Raw genomic sequence first — 23843 nt, forward strand, 5'->3', positions numbered from 1 at the left:
GCCGGGAAATCAACCCCGCGTCACCTCAATTTCTCCCCTCAAAGGCCAGGGAGGCTTTGCAGAATTACAGGAAATTACATGTTGAATTAAAAGTCAATTTCATCCATAAACATTGGGCCTTTACGACTGAGACAAAATATTATGGACTGCTGGCAATAAAAAAAGCTGTGTTGGCTTAACTACTCCTGCCACCCTACATCATTTTACATTACTTTATTGTCTCAGTAAAATAGTTTTTTTCCACCACCAGCTTTTTTCCTAATTTCTCCACTTTGCTTCTAATGGATGTCATTTGTCAAAAGGGAGAGAGATAAACACACTTTCAGTTTGGGGGATTTAAAGAAGGGAAGACATTCAGCTCTTTCCCTTCTTTCTCTCTCCCAGCAGAACTTTTGGGATTAGTGCTGTTGCTCTTCTGTTTTCATATAATGATTCTCGATTCCAGTTGCTGTGCAGCGAGACTCCCAGTGACGCCCGCGGGCTGTCGTCCAGGATGACAATCTGTTCGTATAGTTAACTGTCCACGCAGTAGTCTCTCACTCGCTCCATCATCCTGTGTATGCTGACCCACCAACGCTGACAATAAGCCACACACACACACACACACACACACACACACACACACACACACACACAGAGAAACGCATTCCTGCTGACCCACCCACACAGCCACCCAACTTACCTACAGACACGGCTGCATTATTTCCAACATGATGAACTGTGTTTGACTTGTGCAATCTGTTCCAATGAGCGGACCGGCACCTCGTGTCACAGTCAATTATGAATCCACTGAATCACAAAATGTGAATGATGCAGCTTTAACCTCAGGAAGATGTTAAAAATCCTTTAACAAGTTAGATTGGATCAACGAGGACTGGATACGGAGCCGCGACCCTTCGAAGGACTTCTCCTGTATAATCTTTAATCTTGTTACTTTGTGGCGTTTCTGTTCGGCGTATTCACCACTTACCTCATGACATGAAACAGATGCAGGGAAATGGGTTTAAAGAAAAAAAAAATGGAATGGCTGGAGGTGGTTGAAGGATAAAAGTTGTTTTCTGCAGCGACAGAGAAACAGCTGTCGGAGCACATCACACAATGGAGCTTGAGTTAATCACTCTAAATGAATCAGAACAGCATTTAATGTATTATGAGCCCACAGGCCCACACACAAACTCCATCGTCCCATTGAACATTAAGCACCTCACAACTCAGGTTATGGAGTAAGCAGGTGGAAAGATACTAAATACCTCTTCTTAAGCACTGCCATCAATTACAGCTATGAGGTTCTTAATTTGAATTATTTAATTTTATTCCATTTTATCCTTCTCCTCTTTCAATATCACATTCATTGGGCAGTTTTTATTCAGCTTTGTTTATCCGAGACTTACAGATACCTGTTAGTTAAGATGTGTTTGCCTTCTAAAATGTCAAATGTGTATGTTTTTTAAAAAAAAGGTAAATAAATCAATAATATAAACTAGAACACTCTGAATGGAACTATAATCATGTTTGCTTGCTGTTCCACTGCACACATAGAAGTGTGCTTAAAGAGCACATACCTCTGCAAAGGCTAACGCCCTCTCTCGCCAAGTTACAGAAAATGAAATATTCCTGGATCTGTTCGTTTATCTAGATCTGCTCCAAACTGTAATGGATTCTTTCTTGGGTCATGCCCCACCCTTCCATAAAAATGTCATGGAAATCCGTGAAGTACTTTCTGCGTAAACCCTGCTAAATAACAAACAGACAAAGAACCTGCAAATGAAAAAATCTAAAGATCATTTCTCTTTCGTAGCGTAACCTTCCTGGCAGAGGTAATAGAAACGATGTCGGTTGGCAGATGATGCTGCTACAGGCGACCTTCCCAACAAAATTCATAATGTCTGTAAAAACAACTTTTTTCCTCTTTTGCCTATCTGTTTGGATTTGAAAGTTCTGTTCAGTCCCTCCTTAAGTTTGACAGAATGGGAGAGAGTCCAAGGTCTATTTCAAACACTGACCGGGCCAAATACAAAAAGCAGAGCACTGGTGAAGTTAAGCTTAGAATTAGAACAGAATCCAGGACTTCTGTTATAAACATGGTACATTCACACTGATTCTAAAAACTAAGCGGGACTGGAGTCCATCATCCGCCCCTGTGAGGAAGTCAGGTAATTCTCCATTTAGATGCCTCTATTCATTTTAGATTTATAAAGGTGTAAAGTAAACGTCTTTCCAAACTAGCAAGAGAAATGAATAACTAAAGGAAAGAGTGAATAGAATCTGGATAATTTTCTCAAAATATGAATTTGGCATTAATCCCTTTAGACAAACTGAGACTCTAAATTGTTTGTAAGTGTGAACGTGAGGATGACTTGTTTTTTGTTCCAATGGCAGCTGGGATTTGCTACAACGACCCTCAAAGGATAAGTGGTGTAGAAAATGAATGGATGGACCCACAACTTCCTGCTAATTTTGTGTTTTTTTAAAAGCCTCACCATGTAAATCAACTCCCTCTGACGTGCAGAACAACTCTGTGGAACAACTCGGAGGATTTGAGTCTAAACAGAGAGATCAGGAGTCCTCTCTCCTCCTACATAGGCAGGCTGAACCCACCTGAGACCAGCTGGTTAATGCGTTCGAGAGGATACACCATCACCCAGTCATATCTCACTCTCCAGCTCCTCCCCCGCCCTGTGTTTGCCCTTGTTTGAAGCAAACGTGTGTCTCCTCCAATCTCACATTTTGGGACGTGTTGGGTTCTTTGGTCGTTTGCCTGAATGTGTCTCTCACCTTGAGCTGTGCATGACGTGAGTGTCAGACAGAAAAAAAGCTCCAGCAGAGCTGGGGTGGGAATGTGAGCAGCCTCTTACGTGGTGGATTTGTCTTCAGCACAGCTCACTTCCACTCAGAGCTTAATGCCCACTTATCCAGACAAATTACGAGGAAAAGAAGACAGTAAATTAAGCAATGAGCGACTGCACAGTTATCCCTCTATAAACAAAAGGGTTAAATATTATTCTGGCATTGACCCTAATCGAAAAATGAAGGTTAACTAATAGCTACATCTAAGATTTTACTTACAAGTGTGGTCATTAGACTATTTATAAAAATCTGAAATGCCGGGTCTGGAAGGTGAAGCAAGGGTGCAAGTGCCTGTATTCTATAGATTGACCAGTAGAGGGCGACTCCAGTGGTTGAAAAAATAAGTGAATGAGAAAATGTCTAATTCTCACTTGATGTATAAAGTCAGTGAACCTTTTCATAAGGAGTTTTTGGTCTAAACGACTAGTTTTTATGTCGTCTTCGATACAGCATGATTTTAATGATGTGAATGATGGTCCCATTAAGAGACAATAATGCAGAGTATGCAGTGGGACGTGGATTTACAGAGTGACAAATATGTCAAACTTGAGATCAAACATCGGCAGCTCACAAACTTTGTCACAAGTGAGCAGTAAGGCTGTTTTCTTGTGGTCAAGCAAAGGTGATGCATATTTTCCTCAGAGTAATGGATTACATTTACACTTACAATCATTTTGAGTGCATTTCCTTCCTAGTATGAAAATCAAAAAGCCAGTTTTCAAAATATTTCCACTCACGCTTTATGTGCATTTACAAGCTTACATTTCCTGAATAGAACGAAATGGCAGGATGGAGGCAGGATTGAATTTCTCCTCCCAGATGCATGTGCGTTCATCCTTCTGACAGTTAGCGGCTTTGCAGTGTTCAGCGTGGATACACTTTAAACCTCAAACTTTTATTCTACACACTATGTCTGGTTCTGTCAAGCAATAAACCTTAAAAACAGGGTGCATAGTATGTGTGGGCTCTTTTGTAATGGGATTCAGATAGCGTTAAGTTAAGTTAAGTTTTAGTAACATATGAGCTGGACAAGAGTTGTGTGTCCATTGGCTGTGGGGCATGTGGGGGTGTTTGAAACTATCTTTAGGAGTCAGACATAGTGTGAATTTCTATACTTTGAGTTCAGCTGCATATTTGCTGTGTGGGCAGATCAACAACACAACAACATCCAGTCACACAGAGAATGTGAATCACAGAAACAGAAAATTGCAAAGTGTAAAATAATATCACTTATACAATTGGATGAGTAATGGGTGTGTAGATAGTAAATATGTCCACCTTGCTGTTGCTATAAGGATGATGTTACTGTGTCATTTAAATGGGCTGAAAACTTTATGAAAACTGTTTCTTTTATTATCATTTCCACCTTCTGCAAGAAGAATGAAACAAACCAGATATCACGATGTAAGAACAGCTGAAATACAGACCCCTGCCTTGCTCAAAGAGAAGTGATTGAGATGAAAGCTGGTGCAAAGGTTAATATGGAAATAAAAAGGTACAGATCCGGCTGGTATGAGTGAAAAGCTTCAGTTCTGAGCTCCGTGTGCCAACAGCGCGCTGATATAATGAGACAAGAGGCTCCACTGTCACCCCCCCCGCTGTGAGCACAGTTCAAGTGTGTTAAAAGCTTTTACTGTGTTTTGCAATGATTATCTCTTGTGCATGGAAATTGGCCAATAAAAATAGAGAATGTACTCCAACAGAGCCGTAGTCACATCTCTCAGTAGGTCCTGATCATCATTTTCAAAATATTATTTAGGCCCCAGGTCTCTGCTCTTTCTCTCCCTTGATGGATTTGGTATCACTGGGACTCGCTGAGTTGTAATGACAATCAATCTCAGCACATCGTCGTAGTCTGACATCATGTAGTTTCTGTTATTACTTTATTATAATAAACAGCTGATCAAATCACATATACAGTTGCCATTAACTTTATCTAGATCATTGAGACGTATTGGAATAGAATATTAGAATAACATTTTATTTATTGTGAACAGGAGGAAGAGACTTTGTTTCTTGGACCCAAGCAAGACGTATTTATCTATAAGTACCAGTGGGGTGTTGTAGAAACCACAGTATGGAAACCACACCTGTAAGATATTGAGGAAATAAAACACAAAACATTCAATATCACAGATATAATGTAATAATTCATTTATTACAGGGACTTTCTAAAAGCAAGTCTGAACCTTTAAACATCTATTTGGCTCCTGCCAAGATGCCCTCACTTTCCCACAATGTCCTTACTTTCCTAAAATGTCCTCTCTCCATAAGGTCTGTGTACAAAATGGTCCTCACAAAGATATTACTAAAAAAAAACATTAATTGTGGACATCCTTACCAAAACCTTATCACTAACGTTAACCATGACCACCTTCACATCCCAACTTAACCAGGACCTCAGAAATAAAGTTTAGCCTCATTAGCTCTGGTCCCTGTGAGGTCTACCCGTCCAGACAGGGTCAGTGTTTATACTGGAAGAGGACCTCAAGAGGTAACAAACATGAGTACACTCCCACACACACACACACACACACACACACACACACACGCACACACACAGATTTCTTCCCTGGCCTGCACAGTCTCCCTGTGCCTCAGTAAATCCAGTCTGTCTAATCGATTAGCCGCCCTCTCCGTGCCCCTCCCTGATGTTGGAGCTCTCAGAGGCCACTGTGCTTCTCACCTGTTCGCTGCAGATAGGCCACCATGACGCCTGCTGCCGCAGATGTGGAGGCGTCCACTGAAAAGCGGCACGTGATGCTGTGCGAAGGCCTTTAATGAATTCCCGCTGACGCCTTCCCTCTGCTCTCCCGTCTGTGAGCTTTGTAGGTCCGATGGGGAACGGTTTGCGATAGACGACCGATTCCAGCATCCGTCTGCAGAGCCCAGACCTTTCTGAAACAAACTGATAAGACTGAAGAACCCGCCGAGCGACGGCAGCCGCTTACTAATTGAAGCCTCTGTCTGGTCTCCAGATTTCCTCCTGACTGTGCGGAGCGTCCCTTTTGTTTTTGCATGATTCTGCCGGCTGGATGCCGTTGTGATTATGCATCTTTGAGAAAGTTGCCACACTTTCGAGGTGAATCCAACCTTCAGTTGTTCTCTCTTTGGAATGCAAATGCTGCCACTGAATTAGAAGAATAAAGGCCACGTTCTCAGCACGATAAATGTGTATGATTCAATCAGTCTCAGAAAGCAACGGCCGACGATAAATGTCAGGCCCCTGCACGCTGCATCGGCTACACAATTAAGTAATGGACGCACATTTGTTTGTGTAAACCTGTTTAGGACCTCAGCAAACTGTCGACTAACATAATGGATGAGAGACATCTCTGTTAACAGAGAGAGAGAGAGACCCATTAGCCTGGTATCAAACAGTGACATCTTGGCCACTCGGCGTGGTCCGGGCCTAATATGCAGAACACAAGCGTCTGTCAGGGATCCATGAGGTGAATTAGTCCGGACGGTTCAGCTTGGCAGCGGTGAAGGCTTGGCACCGCCGCCACAGCTCTGGGATGAATCCATATTAAAGACAGAGACCAACAGTTGTTTTCAATGAAATAAAGAGGCACGGCAGAGGAGGAGGAGGAAGAGGAAGAGGAAGAGGAAGAGGAAGAGGAAGAGGAAGAGGAAGAGGAAGAAGAAGAGGTGGGTTGATGTTTTTTTTCATTCTCAGTTGATGAAGGGGGGGGGACAATACTAAAATGCATGTTTAAGATAGTATTGGGCATTTTGAATTTGTGGTGCCACTGATCAAGGGCTCTAATTGGATGTGTGTCCCTCCTCCCTCTTTACTGGACTCTGTATTGTTTTCTGTTTTGCATTTTCTCATGAGCTTGTAAAACTCTTAAGAACCTTTTATTGCCCTTTGTGACTCTGTGAAATGTGCTATATAAATAAACCTCACTTAATTTACTATGTCATTATAATTGCCGATGGCGTTAATTACGTGTGTTGGTTTCTATACTCAACCGAGTTCCATGAACCTTTGTGGGGGGCCGGGGCAGATCTGGATTTTTCCTATTCACTTTCTTTTTTTACATGAGTTTGCTGATCTTTCAAAAAGTAATTCATGGTAAAAAAAAAAATCGAGCCTGTTTATAGGACTGATTTATTTCTGCAATTTGGTGCAGATTAAAAAATGATGTATCTGGTGAGTTGAACTGTGGTTTCCCAGCCTTGGAGGAGGCGAGTGCTCTACTCAGTCACATTCTAGTTTGTAATGAAATTAGTTTTTTTTTCAAGCTTTTCCAAGCCAGTATTTGCATAGTTAAAGTGTATCCTGGCTTTTCAGTAACCCCGTCAATGATTGGTGAAGACTGCGGTAATGCTTGGAACCCTTCACGGTTGTAAAGTCCAACAACATCAGACGAACGACCCTGAGGAGCTGAACCACAGTAACAGAAAATATACTTAAATGGAAATCAGGAACGCTGAGCTCGTCGTTTCAGATACTTGTGATTGGCGAGTGGACGCAGTGTGCACACCCGACAGCGTCTGGAGATGTTGTGTCTTTTGTAAAATACAAAAAAGGTGTGAATTATCAATAACCCATCAAAACACAAGTAACTGAGATCTTTGTTTTTCACTGTACCACAATGTTTCCTTTGTTTGAACAGAGCTGGAAGAATATTCAGACCTAAAGTCATTCCAGAGACTAAACAATGTGTGCAGCATTTATTTTTAAAGCACTTAACTCTGCCGTTGAAGGCATGCAGATCGGTGGTCTTTGGAGTGTGATTTAAATTTCAGTGCTGCATATTCAAAAAGGTGCAGTGTAGACCCCGGTGCTCCGTTTGGAAATGCCAAGAGGATTAATGGCGCTGATAAGTGGGGTTGGTGGATCAAGCTAAGTCCTTTGAGTGTTGCCATTTCTGTTTCATCTGTGGTAAGGGAAACTGTGGGATGGTTCAGATCGGTGCCTCTCTGGGCTCGCTGTGCTCCGACGCCGGCTTCAGGGGAAACAGACGGAGAACAAACGTGAATGCAGGCAGACGCACACTGTGATTTCTTTTTCTGCATGACTGGAGGTTACATATCAAGAGCTGCAGCAGGGCTGGAGGGCAGATGGTGCCTTTGAGGTGGGAGGTTGAAATATACAAAGGTAGACGGTGTGTGTGTGTGTGTGTGTGTGGTGTTGACACCAAGCTCTGGCTGAGGTGTCTGGAGCACAGCAGCACTTGTGAGGTGAGATCCAGTTTAGGAAAAATAATCCTCTCGTTTTTGACTGTTTCATCTGAGCGTCTTGTGAATTTTTTATTCTTTCTTCTTTACTCAAAATGATGGGATCAATATTAGAATTAACTTCCTTGAACCATGGATTCGTCATAGATTCTACCCCTCTTTCGATCTGTTCATGCTCTTTAAACACCTTCCAATTCACACCACAATGTTTATCTTACATTTAGAAATGATTTAGTTTTGGGTAAAGATGGAAACATTTTCACATTCGGAGCACTTACTGTAAAGTCACAAATTGCAAATGTTTCACTGCATTCTCACGAGATATGAGGCCCCTCCACAGCTCAGTCTTCTCTAACCACTCATAGGACTTGACAGGTTTTTTAAGGAGCCTTTTATGCAACATGTGCAGCTGGATAAGTGGTTGGATGTCTCCATCTAGTGTTCAACCTTTTTCTTTCACCAGCTTTCTTTATGGAATGTTCAGGAAAAGGCCAATTATATAAATATAAATAAATATAAATGATTATGAATACAATTGTGCAATTTATAACCTTGTAATATGTTTTCAAAACTCAAAGGAAAAGTTTTATCTGGGGCACAACAACATGATCAGCAGCAGAAATAACAGAGATGATGAGGGGAGCACGAAGTTCCCTCGCTCACCTCCGTCTCACAGATGTTGCACTTTTATAATTTTAGCTGCGACTTCATGTAAATCTATATTTTATGGATTTAGCTTAAAAACAAATTACAAGTATGGCTGTCTATATTGACTCTTAGGAATCTTTTCTAAACAATTACTTGTAAAGCCTAATGTAACAGACCACTCTGTGTTAATGCCTGGTTCTGCCAAACCCCAACCGCTGCCACAATTAACACTATAACACGTGAAATTGTATTATCACAAAATGATTTGTCACACCCGAAATCAGTCAATAACCCAATCAAAACCCCAGGGTATTCTGAAGCACTATATGGAAGTAGATGGTTTTCCAAATGTTTGGGATTTAATAAACCAAGAAATGTTTTCTTACGCACCAAATATGTTGAATAAAACATCCACAATCCACTGAAAGTAGAGATTATTTATTTTATGTGTGTTGTCAAGAACCCTTAACCATGCTATTGTCAACATATTGTATTAAAGAAAACCAAGGACAACAAGCAGGGTATCAAGACGACAGGAACATTTAGCATTTCCCACAGTTCATCGTCCCTTTCCCTTTTACTGTAAGGATTTAAACCTCCATGCTAATTCACGGAGACACATTGATTTCTTGTTTGAATGTGCTGGCGTCTGTGAACCACTTTTTCTCCACTTCTTTCTTGCCCAGCTCCCAGAGTTTGTTTAATATCTGAGTCCCACTCTTGGCTGTGGTCAATAGGTATTCCTTGTTGCCGGGGTATTTGTTGATATTGTGCCTGCCATAAACCAAAGACTGGCACAGCCGACCGAGCACCATCAGGTAGAGGCAGTCCCTCTCATCACTGTTGAGCAGCATGACGCTCTCCCAGCCGGCTAACAGGGCGCCACCTACATCCAAGGGACTGGGGTTCTCCAGCATCATGTACATGATCATTATTGCCAGATCGTACACGTGGCATCCGATCTTGAGTAATGAAAAATCCAGGATGCCTGACACCTCATGGTGCCCATTGGGTAGTGGTGTGACAATGATGTTCTGGTCACTCAGGTCCCCGTGTATTATCCCTGTTTAAAGACAAAGACTTGGAACTTTAAATGAAGTGTGGCCATTATTTTCTCAAGGTTGCTCGAAAGAGATTAGTAGCAGCCTCCTCACACAAAGGGCCTGTCTCTATTGTAAAACTATAAAGATTGATTACATGACATCCTCCCATAAGGGAAGCCAAATCATCTTGATCACCCCCTGGTGGCTGGCTGCAGAAATGTAAAAATGCCCCTCCTCTATATTACAGGATGGGACATGGACCAAACTAGAAATTTAAAGTCCACATGAAAAAAAAAAACTGAGACGGTTCCTTATAAAAAATATATATAAAAGATTTTGTTTTAATTCAATATGTTATGACCGACAGATGAGACTAACAATATAAGTGCCAAATATTGGCGGGACCTTATAGCTCAACTCTGCAATCACCACTGCTTAATCTACACCACTTAGAGGAAGTGAAGACACTTCCTCCATCTTTATATAGGCTCCAGTTTATGGGACCTTTTGCAATTGTAAAGACATTTCACTTTTTTTTCTCTTTGCTAATCAGTCAAACTAAAATAAAGAAATGAATAATTAAATTTACACTGTAATATAACTGTATCAACAATAGACCATTTTCTGTGAAACCCGTCTTTCTGTAATATCTGCACGATGCAGCTGCAGTATTGTTGAGGTCAGGGTAATATTGTTAAACTATTGTTTAAAACCTCAGATTAATAAATACTTAATTAAGGTAGCTTTAATAAAATTTTGTAATTAAAGCTACATTTGTACTGTGGTTATGGTTAAAGCAAAACAAATGTTAACTATGTAGGGCTGTCCAATAGGATGATAAACTGTATTTTATTGAAAATAACAATTGAATATCAATAAACAACAACAGAATATATTTCATTATTTGGGTAACGCTTTGCAATCTTCAGCATAGAATGGAAACATGTAGGAAATTTGCATCGAGTCAATATATTCCGGTAACAAATTGACTTATATCGAGGAATGAGATATTTTCAGTAATGCTAATCCTCATTTCAATAAAAACTTAATTTCTAGGTAATTTGGCCTGGATTAGCATTCACACTGTTTACATGTACACAAAGGTAATTTAATAAAATAAGAAAAAATCGCTAACAGGGTTTCACAGCAAAGAAAAACATCACAGCACATAATCAATGTTGACTTGTTACCTTTATGGAAATTGCTCATTTTGGGCTGCACATGTGATTGAAACTGTTGGATGACTGATCCGATCACATCCTGCAGGGGATCTCCATCCATCACTGACAGGTAGCCCGTCACAAGAGGAACGTTTTCCATATGCCACGGTTCATCGTCCCTTTGTAACAGATCCAGGTTTGGAGATGAAAGCTGAAAAGTTTGAACTGTTTAACTGTTTTGGCAACATTGGGGCAGAACTCTACAAGTTGAAATTTGCACATACATTAGACATTATGAGCCCTGAAAACAGGTTTGACTTCATGTTAGCAGATCCAGACCCTCAGTTAATCACCACTGAGCCGTTAGCCGTATGTCAAAGAAATGTTATTATGTGCAGCTGTAATTCTAAGGGGTATTTTTATTGAGTTTTGTGAAAGAAAAGTCTTGCAGAGAAGAACCCGATGAGAAGCATCTCCAGACTCTGAAGTTCCTTTTTTATTTTTGAGGTTTAACAGTCCACAACTCTGTTTTGGTTCAGTCTCACCGCTATAATAGCTTTGGTTTCAGGCACAGCATGCAGTTGTTGTTTTTTCCTCTTTAGTGAAACCCCTTAATTCCCACTGTTTAACCCGGCAACCAATGACAGACAGACTTCAAAAGTTGAGGAGAAAGTCCTCCTGCATCAGCCAACAAAGGGATCTGAGGTTAACAGGTACCTGGAGCAACGTCTTATTCAGGGTTGCAGCCAACTTGCCCAGATTATAAAAATCGTGTTTCGTGACTGGAGACCTTGAGACCATCTCCCCAGGGAGGTAGGTCAACAACCTCACACAGTAGGTTTGAGCACCTTGTCCGCAGTCTGAGGGCGAAAGGGTGGATAGAAAAACACAGTCAGTTCAGAACCAGAGCATTGCTGTCAAAGTTCAGTGTTTTGCTCCAAGAAAAGTGCAATTAAGGATTAAGATAAGGTCACATAAGATAAGATAAGGACAATACAACATAAATACATAAAAAACACTATACAGGCAACTATTTAAAAAACAATATGCACTATTTAAACAATATATAATATATATATCATATAAAATACATTTATACCTATTTATTTATATATATATATAAACATACGTCTTTATATAGTTATACACAAACATAGATTATTTTGTACACCATACATATATACCTATAACAGTCTATATATACATATATTGATGCATCTATTTCAATATCTCATTATACTAATATAAAAATAAACCTCAGTTATCCTGTGCCACTGCACTTGACTTAATTACATTATTCAACAAAACATATTTCCCAATTGAAAGGTGTATATTATATATACTCCCATATATTCCCTGGATTTTTATTATGTCTTTTATTTTTACTAGTTGTCTCTTAGTATTTTCGTTTCTACTTCATTCTGTCTATCTACTGCTGAGTGAACAGTATTGCACATATTTCATAGCAGTGCATAGCATTGCAAATCACAAAAAGATAGACGTACCAGCTTTCCGATTTCTCAATCACTAAGGAGCTCCTGCTCCAGCCTACCTGTGGTTTACAGTGCCCCTAAGCTATCATCAGAGATTTATCTGGCACTGTGCTTCCCGTATCACAAGCCAACACACAACAAATATTATCTTCGTTCAATCTCGGTCAAGAAACAACAGTGATTACTTTGATCCTCCACTTTGAAATGGGACCTATACCTCAGGAACAGAGTCAGGTAGACTACTATCAAAAAATTTGGTTTGGCTTCAATTCATTCAAATACAAATTTGAGGGTCCAGTTTTGAGAACTTCCTTGCTTTCTGGTGGAGTGGCAGACCAGTCTCCACAAGTTTCATTTTTCTCATAAATACCAGATGACCAAATCAGATTGAAACCACATTTTAACTTTGTCATGATAAGAATATTTAGCAGGTTGAGCCCCTAATAAAAGAACTTATTTTTCTAGGGGAGACTCAATTGCGACTTTGGGATGTTTTACCCATAACATTAAGATGATATAGTTTTCTTTGTTAGCCAAGTCCAAAAACTGCAATTGCCTCAAAGTGAAACGTTATGTAACAGATTAAGATCAGTTTAAGACCCATTTATTCATCCCAAACACATTCACAGACATGCAAAGGCACACTCATGCAGGTAGGGAAATTTAATCTCTGCTTTTTACTCATCTGGTGCAGGACACACAGAGCAGTGAGCGACCATGTACGGCGCTCGGGGAGCAGATGTTGGGGGAGTAAGGTGCCTTGCTCAGGGGCACTAGACAGGGTAGGGAGACTCTTGGATTTTTGGACAGATCAATCCAGGTTCGTCTTTTGTTGTCTCTCCGTGGAGTCGAACCAGAGACAAACCAGAGACCTTCTCTGCCCATAGTCCAAGTTTCTGCCACTAAACCACCGCCTCTCCCAACACAAACCACCGCCTCTCCCAACACAAATCCCTGTTTCTTTTTAAATATTTGGGTGGTATTTTGTCACTTGGCACAGTAAGATAAGATTGACTCACACGTGAAACTATTCATGGTCAGTGATAGTTAAATAAGTTATGTTTTCATTTTAGTGAAATGTTACCTATTTCCTCCATACTCATCAGCTGCCCTGTGGTGGTGGACACCGTCGTCTGCGTAGGAAATCCATGCTGTTGTAGAAAGGACATGGCGAGCGTCTGCAACTCCAGCAGGGTCGTCTCCTCACTCTCTTTTGAGTTCATGATCTTTAGGACGTACTTGGAGCCGTCCTTATCCTCCACGAGGTAGTTCTGGTCCATGTAACTTGGCAGGGGGCTGATCTCCGTCACAGTCACTCCATAAAGCTGCTGCGTCACTTGCCTTGCTTGCTGGGGGGTGAGCGACGGCCTTGGATCGGCAGCTGTGGGATTTATGCACAAAACAGTAACAACACACAACACAATTTAACACAAATGGTGAGAGAGTCAGAGGAGTCTTGCCAGACTGTGAAGCTGAAGCTCACATCAAAGCACATTGTTCAGTTTGTCAGTCACACAGGATTCATAGACCTGAAGAACGGGTTGAATGAGACGTTGCAGAGTCAGAGGTTAGAAGAAAAAGATTTGACCATCCTCACACATTACTGTATATGCCACTATATAGTATTTGTATTGTATATTACACATCATATCTGTACAGGATAATAGTGCCTGTCTAATTCCACAGATAATATGGTATTTCAACCAGTGGCAACACGTAAGGATACATTGTGTTTTAGGAATGCATACTTTAGTCTGAACTATCCAATAGGATGCGAACACCTACATGTAACATGGAGAGTGACAGCAATTTTAGCCATTCATGGATGTGCTGTTGGAATGGGTGACGCAAGCAGAGGAAGATATACTGGGCTGCTGTGGGAGACATCTTCAGACTCGGGGGTGACAGTTGCTCATGTTACTGGGTCAGTGTTTGAATATTGTTCCACCTTCTGGTCTCCTTGATGCATCAAGTTTACATTAAAACCTTCTGCATAAGACATCAGCTGCTGCCCGAGTTCTCCTCTCACCTGCTTTTTCAGGAAACTTCCACAACAGATGAAACACCCAACCAGGTAAGTTAAAAACAACCACATCTTCTAGAATCTGCTTCCATACTGGTTTTGAAGGCAGTGAGTGACATTCTGTCACTTAGTTTCAAGTCCTTCTGCAATAAATTCCATGCTGCAGTCGCAGACTAAGCAAAAGCATTTCCCCAAATTTCTGTGTAAACAATTGGAACAGGGAACAAATTCCCAAAGCATTTTTTGCACAACACAGACACACAGATAACGAGGGAGCAGGCCCAAGCAGAATCACCCTGTATAAAGGCCGTCCTACCCGAGAGTGTATCTCACAGTGATGAGTCACAGCTTTACAGTTTGTAATAAATAGTACTAAGCGAATGATCCACACTCTTTCTAATTGGTAATATTCATACATATAAACACATGCAACACACATTTGAGGTCTAAATGTCGTGTGGGGCGGTTGTTCCAACGTCTCTGCAGCCGTGTGCAGCACTTTAGGAGCACAGCAAACATCGACAATCTCGGGAAGACTCAGCAGCAACACTGCTTAATTTTACTGAAGAGAAAAAATAAGCACTTACCCATCATCTTCTGCATTAAGATGTGCAAGACTGTGGCAGTACTCTGAGAGATCAAGTTTTCAAGCCAGTTAAAAACAGACGGCTACACCCAGAACCAAATGTTTTCTGATCGGTTGTTTTGGGGGTTGAAACATGTAATTATCTTTAAGGCTTTTAGGGATGGGGGTGCTTTATCAACAATCCCATCAGTCTACTGAACACACTCCTCTCTCATATGCAATGGCTGCTGCTCTCTGGTGAGGCCTTTTATGTCAGATGGTCGTTGTGATGATGATGATGATGATGATGAGGATGATGCAACTATCAGCTGGTTCTCCAGGTTTAGGTAGTCAGCCTTGAACAATCTTTGCTGTAGTTTCTCAGAAGTTTTTTTTCCCAAGAAGAGATGCAAACTTACGCACGCCTCTCGCATGATTGTCAGATTCCTCAGGTCGTGCACTTAGAGCTCTAGCAGCGGAATGTTGTAAGTGTCTAACTTTGAGTAGCTGCTGTGCAATCCAGGGATTTAATGCTGTACGTTACCTGGCACATCAGAAGGTTCCCTATAATCATCTTTACCATAAGTTCAGTGTTGACTTTTCATGCCATGGAACATTTTGCACAAGCACCATCATATCCAGGGATCATAAAAAGTTTTTACATGATAGACAGCGTGTCTCCTGCATGTCTTTTGGCTGTTTCCTGCCAGAACATTTGTCACTTGAAGAGAGAAATGTTGTTGGATGAGAGCAGATAAGTGTCACATATCGGCCTCCAGGTGAATGATGTGGGGGCGAGACAGAAATTGTGCAACAAAGATGCCTGCTTGAACTCCTCACACACAGGGACAATGTGACCTGATAATATACATTTGAATAAAAATCGTTCTGCATCTGCCTCTGAAGTGAAGGCAAAGCCACCTCAAGGGGATGTATGAGGGTCTGAGAACCACCAAGAGGGCAGTGTTACATCTAATTGTATCCAGAATTGAATAGATAAACTTCACTACAAAGTAAAAAAACACTTTAATGAATACAGTTTTGAAGCACAGTCTTAAAGAAAAGAATGCACAAGTAAACGTTTGATAGGAATCCTATTAAATATACATACGGAATATCAGAAATTCCTCGATGAAGCCATCCTACAGATATACTCTAAAATATCAAGATCTTAAAAGTGAGAAAGTTATGTTACTTGTTTTATTTGGACACATTCCATTTGAAAAGAAATCTGACATGTATGTGTACACAAACAATCTCTTCTGAACGTCTGAGAGCACGTTCAGTTTCCCTGTTTTATACTTTCCAAAAATGCATTGCCATCCTGCAGCTTTGAGGGATTTCTCTATTTGTTGAGAGATTTGCTGGATTGCTCCAAGTATTGTTGTCTGAGCACACACAGCCATCTTACTGGTTTGGATTGGCTTAATGTGATGTTGTCCTTGGGATTTTGTTCGATTAGAGCAGTTTGTACAACCATGGATGACATCTTTGTCGTATTAGTGCGTTGGAACAGGATCAAAAAGGTTCCCAAACCTAAAACTGAAATCTGTGATCCTAAAGTAAGCAGTTGCGTCATGTTGCTATTGAGAAACACTCCACGCTACCTAGTTACTGTCAAATGTCACTGACACACCCTCAGCTGCAGAATGGGTTTTAATGTCACATATTTGCCTTCATATGCTGGGTTGTTGTGACAGAGTTGCCATCATCGTTCCTTGTTTTTGTCATCAGATTGTAGGTTTCAGAGAATTGCACCCTCGAATGGCCATAGTGGAGACACATGTCATCAACCGTCATATTTTTTTTTAATGTCAGCTACAGCCCCCAACGTGGTTAATAACCCCCACCATGGAGGTTACCATGATTTTTCAACCTGTTTTTTTGTTTGTTTGTTTGTTTATTTGTCAACTGGATTAAGTTAAAAACTACAAATCCAATTGCACCACACTTGGGTGAAGGATGGGGTCGGAGGCTTTGATCCAATTAAATGGGGTATTCAGAGGCACATTCAGGAATTATTTTCATGACCTTAAACAGTGTTTTATGCCAAAGAGATAATTAAGGTTATCAGATCACTTCCATTCTTACTTATATATTCATTCTATAAGAACTAGATAATAATGTGTAGGATTGGAAACAGGAAATAGGCTGTTGCTACATTTTCTGACCTGAAACCATCCTACAAAGGAGCACGACTGCGACTTCCTCTGCCACGTGATGTTAACTAAGTCCAGTTTATTGATGCTATATTGTGCCATGTTTAACTGAGAAATGTTATTTAAACAAAATACAGGATTTTTAAATTGATAAACTGGACATGGTTAACATTACCTGGCAGTAGCGGTCGCAATCGCTGTTCGTGCTTGTCTGTAGAAAGGTTTCAGGTAAAAATTGCAGCAACAACATATTTACTGTTTAGCAGAAAAGCCACACCCGTATTAAACCGAAGGCACGGATTAGTTAAACTGAAGGAATGGTTTGTTAAACTGAGGGAACGGATTTTTTCTTCTTCACCTGATACCAGGGGGGCTTTGAAGTTCAAAGGTCAACTCATTTGTTTTACAAGTGTAGTAACAGGTTTATCATGTAGGGTTAAACGTTGTACAGAGGAATCTACTGTTCAACAGACAAAGATAAGAACAGGAGTGTTAGAACTGTTCTCAGTGCAGGACTTCAGTTATTTATGAATGAGACGGTTGTAGATGAGTAAGTATAACACTGGTGACTCAGCACTGTCACACATATAGTGACACACACACATACATTAACAGAATAAGCCACAACTTAAATACTACATCATTCTTTGTTTATTTGCTGCATTATTCACATGTGGAAATGATTAATAGCTTTAACATACTTTTGCAGCAGTGTTAATTTAATAATAGAACCAACAAGAGTGGTTTGACATCACGGAGAAGAGGCTAATGGCAAATTCAAAAAGAACTTTTTGCACGGTGAGATTTCAAACAGTAAGTCTAGGAGCTCTTTACTTTGAATGCAGGTGGTATACTTTATTTAATATTTGCAGCAGCTATGAGCTATAAAAAGTTCAATGATTCAAGTGCGAAAAAAGCAAAAAGAAATCTGTCCATATAATGCTATTAGTTTTAATCACAACGTTCTTGGATTGAATTTTTTTTTGGACGATTGAAAAATCCAAAAGTCCAAAAATCTCAACAACAGTGATTCTACACAGGATATTTCATCATAATTCACATCCATCTCACTTCAAACATGTTTACACTTTTCAGATTATTCATCATGATTCTTTTTTAGAATTTAAATAATCACTGATACAATCACTTGAGAATATCCGTACGGCAATATCCGCACTACTTTATATATACACAGATTGGAAACAAAGATTGAAATTGACAATCTCAAGTTTTTCAGTTTGCAGTTCAGTTCATGGTGAGAAACAGGTAAAGTTATTGCATTTAATTGTAACTAAAAATATCAAAAACTGTAAGAAATGCTCTTGTTTATGGAGATCTTTGGATTTGTTCTGAAGGCTAAAGTTTTGTTGTAGAGGAGTTGTTTCTGTTGACTGTTTGATTCCTGTGCATATCTTTATATGACATATTAATACTGTACATAGAAATGTATAAACCCAAGTACATAGAAATGTATAATCCCAAGTACATAGAAATGTATAAACCCAAGTACATAGAAATATATAATCCCAAGTGCATAGAAATGTATAAACCCAAGTGAATAGAAATGTATAATCCCAAGTACATAGAAATGTATAAACCCAAGTGAATAGAAATGTATAAACCCAAGTACATAGAAATGTATAAACCCAAGTCCATTGAAATGTATAAACCCTAAAGACCTTGGGCACTTCCTGAACATGTTTCTTTAAGGTTACAGTGAGTAAGATTTAGGCGAAAAGGATCTATCGGCATATGTTTAGTATACTTCAATCTTAGTGAGGTTTTCACTAGGGATGGGCATAATTAATCGACGATCAATTAATTGATCATTAAGAATTTCGTCGAGGAAATTATTCTTTCATCGAGAAATTCACTAATTACACATTTGACCACGGGGGGCAGTGTTTGAAAAAAACGCCACAGGTTACCTGCGACTGGCTGGGAGTTAACATGTATTTCCATTTCCAAAGTAAACATTAAGAGGTAACGGCGAAGTGTAGAGTGGGACCATTTTGAGTTAAAAAATGACTTGGTTCACTGCCAATACTGCGAAGCTATCCCAGAGACTAGGGGAGACGAGGAGCCTGGTTATCTGACACGGACGAGGGGAGCGCAAAAAACAGAGCCGCGGCCAGGCTAGCCAAGTTAGCACGGAGCTACCTGTGTATCACAGGGACGTCAGTCCCCTGAGAGCGAGTTTTTTCGGCAGCTGGACTGACAGTCACCAGGCTGCGTTTGAGTCTGACCTCGGGGATTTGTTAACATGCTCATCTTTCTAAACACAAACCCGTAGGCTGGTGCTAAGGTTGTATGTGAGTTACTGGTTATTTGTATGAAGGTTTCTCGACTCGGTGCCTTGTTTGATAGTTTTGAGTTACATCTGGCAAAACCTGTCAGACCTAAGTTTTATATAGATGTGGTTAAGTTGTTGTTTAACATGATGTTTTTTATATATTATTATTATATTATTTTGGAGAAAAAAAAAACGAGGCTCAGTTGTGTTTAGCAGCACCGGCTTCTTTTGTCTACATCTGGAGCGGGTCCTCTAGACAGAGGCCTCCTTGTTTTTCAGGTCCACTACAGGTCCTCCACAGGTTCTCTTTCATGTTTGTAAGGTCAGGGTCAGGTATTTAGCTGCAACATGCAACTTCGCCACTAGATGTCACTACATTCTACATATTGTACCTTTAAGATACCGGGACTGTCTCTATGGTTAGGTTTGAGTTGCTTCTGCAGTTATATCCTATACATCCCTATTCACTACTTTCCCCTAAATGCTTTAGTAATCGCAATCTATGGGTTCGGTTGCTGGCTACTTTTACAGTATATAATCTATTGTTAACATACAGTATCGATACTTCCTATTGCAGTTTTTGTTAATCTACTCATCTCTAACTCAGACTCACTTCAGTATTTATGTTTAGGTCATGTATGTCTATGTCCAACAAGGAGGTTGTGTTTTACTCTTCATTTGAAGGATTGATTTGTCAGAAAATAATTCATGGATCTTGATGAAAAAAAAGCAGGCACGTTTAGGGTACTGATATATATATGTGTGTGCAATGTGCAATATTATTCTAGTTTGGTTTCTGTTGAAAACAAATCAGTTCTATATTCAAGTTGTCTCACTTATTCTAATCTATTGTTTTAACTTCTGCTTTTAGAATGCATTCACTTGCGCAAACGCTTCAGTGGAATCAACTTATGGTGCTTAGACATTTTTGAATGGCTTCCTTCGCACATTGCTTACTTTTTGTCAGCAAACTGAGCAGCACTTTGGAACCAGGCCTTCTCGACCTGCTTCTTTCCGAGCTCCAGGAGTTCACAGAGAATTCTGACACCCTTTCTGGATGTTATCATCAAATACTCTTCATTTTCTGGCTGCAAGGTCACGGAGTAACGAGCAAGCAGCAAAGACTGGCAGAAGCGGCACATCACCAGCACATAGAGACACTCTTTCTCTGCTTCATTGAGCGGGAGGACACTTTCCCAGCCTGCAAGAACAGGACCACCCACCTCAATGGGGTTAGGGTGCTCTATCATCATGTACATGATAGCGATGGCTAACTCATGGATGTAGTAGCCGCTGTGCAAGTCCCCAAAGTCAAGGATACCAGAGATCCTGTAGCAGTCAGTCTCATCACGCTGCATGAGCACATTGAGGTCATTGAAGTCGCCGTGGTTAATGCCTTAGAAAAGAGAAATAAAAAAGGATTTGTTAGGTGAATTGAGATACATTATTGACTATTGTATTCAGTGCCATAGAGGGATCAAAGTGGGGAGTATCATGAGTAAATACCAAACTCACACTTGCGGAAATCAGGGTATTTTCCAACCACAGAGGTCTTGTACTGTTGAATGAGAGACTTTACAACTTCCTGAAGAGGGTCTCCATCCAACACATAGAGGTACCCTTCCAGGAGAGGGACATTTGACAGACTCCACTTGAACCCCTCCCTCTGCAGCACGTTGAGGTGAGGGTGTGTCATCTGGGGTTGTGGGGGAAACATCAAAAGTAACGCTGAGAATGAGATGGAAGGGGAAGAAAAAAAAACTACACGACAAGAAAATATCATTTAAGATTTGTCAGTTGAGAGCTTTATTGTTTTGTGGTGGATGAGCAGTTAAGACACTAAGACGATGGCATTGGGGAAAGTGAAGTGGCATAATGATGTGGTTTGTAGGTTCATCACGTGTGAACTACTGACAAAACAATGATTGGGTTTTGTCTTGCAGCATTTTACATCTACATAACATTGGATATTTCAAAATCAAAGTGAATAACATACCTCTTTCAGGATTTTGTCCATTCTGGCTGCTGTGCTGCCGATTTCATACAATAGCTGTGGAGTTAAATGAAGCTTGGAAACTGTGGTGCCAGGTAGATAAGTCAACAGCCGCACCATGAACCTCTGACAGCCGTTGCCAAAGTCTGCCGAAGTTCAAAACAAACACATTAGATTAGCATTACAATCATTTACCTCCCTCTTAAAAGTCTCTGACGTAAATGTGTGTGCTGCAGCCTTGATCAGAGGAACATCTATCATTCCTGTAGTGTAAATAATAGAGTGAAAGGTATTTGCTCGCCTTAAGGCAGGAAATGTCAGGGTACCTTCTCCGGTGGTTGAGTAGCCCATCACCTTATGTGCTCTGGGATCCAGCAACTACCGTCTAACATAGTCAGCATGTCCGCACGTGCCCATAGATGATGGATAATATAAAATATATATATATTTATTTATTTATTAAGTATCCCATAGATCTGTTCCCATTACTGAGGAACCTTGAAGACCCTTCTAGACCTTGAGAGGAATCACAAATAGCTATACTTTGAATTATACATGTGATCTCTTCATGCAATAATTATTCTCACATAATTCTAATTTCATAATTGCCATCCTGTAATCCTCATTTTAGCCTCTTTTTTAAGTTTTTTCAAGGGATAAGCCAGAAGTCTTTGGATTTACTTTTAATTGTTCTTGTGGCTACATATGCCATATGCCATATGCCAGGGGAGGGCGTGGCCTAGGGGATAGAGCGGGTGTTCCGCAACAAGAAGGTTGCCGGTCTTTCCCATCTGCATGCCTAAATGGAATTTAGGCATTTGCATGCCTAAATGGCATGCAAATGGCCCCTCATAAATGTTGAGTGTTGTGAGAAACTGTGCTGGAGAAGATGATTTAACTAACCTACAGAACAAGGATGTCATTTTGAAAGTAAACATGAAAACTATCTCTAACATATCGCTAGCGTGCTAGATGACATTTTCCCTCAGGGCAGAGCAGCGTGACTGAACCCATACCTATTTCTTCCAGACTCATGAGCTTTCCAGGAGCGGTGGGCAGGGCTGTTTGGGCAGGAAGCCCGTGCTGTTGCAGGAAGGACATGGCGTACGTCTGCACCTCAATCATGTTGGGGTTCTTGCTGTCCTCCGAGTTCATTACCTTCAAGACGTACTCGTCGCCCTCCGCTGTGGCCACGTAGAAGTTTTGGTCATCGTAGCTGGGCAGAGGGCGGACCTCTGATGGCGTCAGGCTGAAGAGCCTCTGCACCAGCTCAGACGCCTGAGGCTCACTGAGGCAGGGCTTGGAATGTTGCCCTGTCATTGTGCTAAATGAAAAAGCGCCATTAGAAAAACAATGATTTTAATTTTTTGGCAATCATTCGCAACACAGTAATAGATAACATGTAATGAATTATAAAAATGTTCACAAACATTACTGTCTGGCATGTCACCAATTATTAACATGCCCTACAGTAATGTTTATTATTGCTGTTGTTGAGTGATTGTGATAAAGACTGTATGCTAATTGATCCATCTGTGAATTCCCTCTACTAATAAAATATTTAGATAAACTGTGTACTAACCCCCAACAATTTGAATACTCCATTACGTTTGAGTTATTTATTACAGATAAATGACTAGTTTATGTACAAAATAATACAAATCTGCAAATCTGAGACTTTGAGACTGATTTATTTATTGTTGGCTTTGTGTTTGTTGCTGTTCTCGTGTCCTAACAGCAAATAAAAGATGACATCTTGAACTCTAGAAACGTTTAATAGCTACTTTTCCTCAGTTTATTCTAGCTAATAAATCTGAAAATTAAACTTGGTTGCAGCATCATCATCATCATCCTGAAAAGGTTCTGAGCTCCTTTCACAAGTTCCGACCCCAACACGTTCGCCACTCTTGCACGTTTGATTGTGATCGGTGTTTTCCTGCTGGGTTTGCACGAGGTGACTCGTTTCAAATTGCAACGTGTCCCCTCTTCGAGCACAAGTGTGACTCGCAGTAATAACAGAGGAGGGGGAAGTGGGTACATGTATGAAACATGCTACAGCAGAGCAGCGTATCTTTCTGAATCCACAGACGTAACGCATGTTTGGTGATGAGCTGAGTTGTGTGTTTTGATCTGTACTCACCTGCAGCTCCACACACACTCAGAAGAGCAGCTCAGAAGAAACGTTACGTCGCTGGACTACCGGAAACGTGCAGTGCAAAAAAATCTGCAGCCGCACTATTTATGTCCGGAGAGGCATTTCACAATAAAACCAAATCCTTTCCACTTCCTGTCCCCAGTCCCGTGGTCGCTCGACAATTGTGAATGACTCAAATGTAACTAAGTGAATGAAAAGGAAACTAGAAGGTCCCAACTGTCCGCTAATGAAACCACATCCAAATTCACTTCTTCATCCAGATGTTGATTTGGATCTG

General features: G+C 40.6%; 2 protein-coding genes across 2 annotated transcripts; both read right to left on the minus strand.

Annotated features, from left to right (window-relative positions):
* Positions 1-9249: 9249 nt before the first annotated feature.
* On the minus strand, positions 9250-14992 carry LOC133960801 (hydroxylysine kinase-like). The gene is made up of 5 exons (XM_062395641.1): positions 14989-14992; positions 13463-13759; positions 11603-11745; positions 10916-11096; positions 9250-9745 (listed from the first exon to the last, which is right to left on the minus strand). Exons 1-5 carry the CDS (start codon positions 14990-14992, stop codon positions 9291-9293), a joined length of 1080 nt encoding a protein of 359 aa, XP_062251625.1. The 3' UTR covers positions 9250-9290.
* A 4713-nt stretch (positions 14993-19705) lies between these two features.
* Positions 19706-23614, minus strand: hykk.2 (hydroxylysine kinase, tandem duplicate 2). The gene is made up of 5 exons (XM_062396002.1): positions 23552-23614; positions 22428-22735; positions 21415-21557; positions 20934-21114; positions 19706-20814 (listed from the first exon to the last, which is right to left on the minus strand). Exons 2-5 carry the CDS (start codon positions 22729-22731, stop codon positions 20372-20374), a joined length of 1071 nt encoding a protein of 356 aa, XP_062251986.1. The 5' UTR covers positions 22732-22735; positions 23552-23614; the 3' UTR covers positions 19706-20371.
* Between the last annotated feature and the right edge of the window lie 229 nt (positions 23615-23843).

This window comes from Platichthys flesus, chromosome 9, assembly GCF_949316205.1.
Source record: "Platichthys flesus chromosome 9, fPlaFle2.1, whole genome shotgun sequence".
In the NCBI taxonomy this organism is placed as follows: Eukaryota; Metazoa; Chordata; class Actinopteri; order Pleuronectiformes; family Pleuronectidae; genus Platichthys; species Platichthys flesus.

Excerpts from the sequence above, each read along its gene's own strand:
- LOC133960801 (XM_062395641.1), bottom strand. Across the intron at positions 11,746-13,462 it reads GATGAGTATGGAGGAAATAG|ACTGCGGACAAGGTGCTCAA; the intron begins GTAACATTTCAC and ends TTTCGCCCTCAG. Across the intron at positions 9,746-10,915 it reads AATGAGCAATTTCCATAAAG|GGATAATACACGGGGACCTG; the intron begins GTAACAAGTCAA and ends GTCTTTAAACAG.
- hykk.2 (XM_062396002.1), bottom strand. The coding sequence starts at position 22,731 with ATGACAGGGCAACATTCCAAGCCCTGCCTCAGTGAGCCTCAGGCGTCT. Across the intron at positions 21,558-22,427 it reads CATGAGTCTGGAAGAAATAG|ACTTTGGCAACGGCTGTCAG; the intron begins GTATGGGTTCAG and ends GAACTTCGGCAG. Across the intron at positions 20,815-20,933 it reads ATACCCTGATTTCCGCAAGT|GCATTAACCACGGCGACTTC; the intron begins GTGAGTTTGGTA and ends CTCTTTTCTAAG.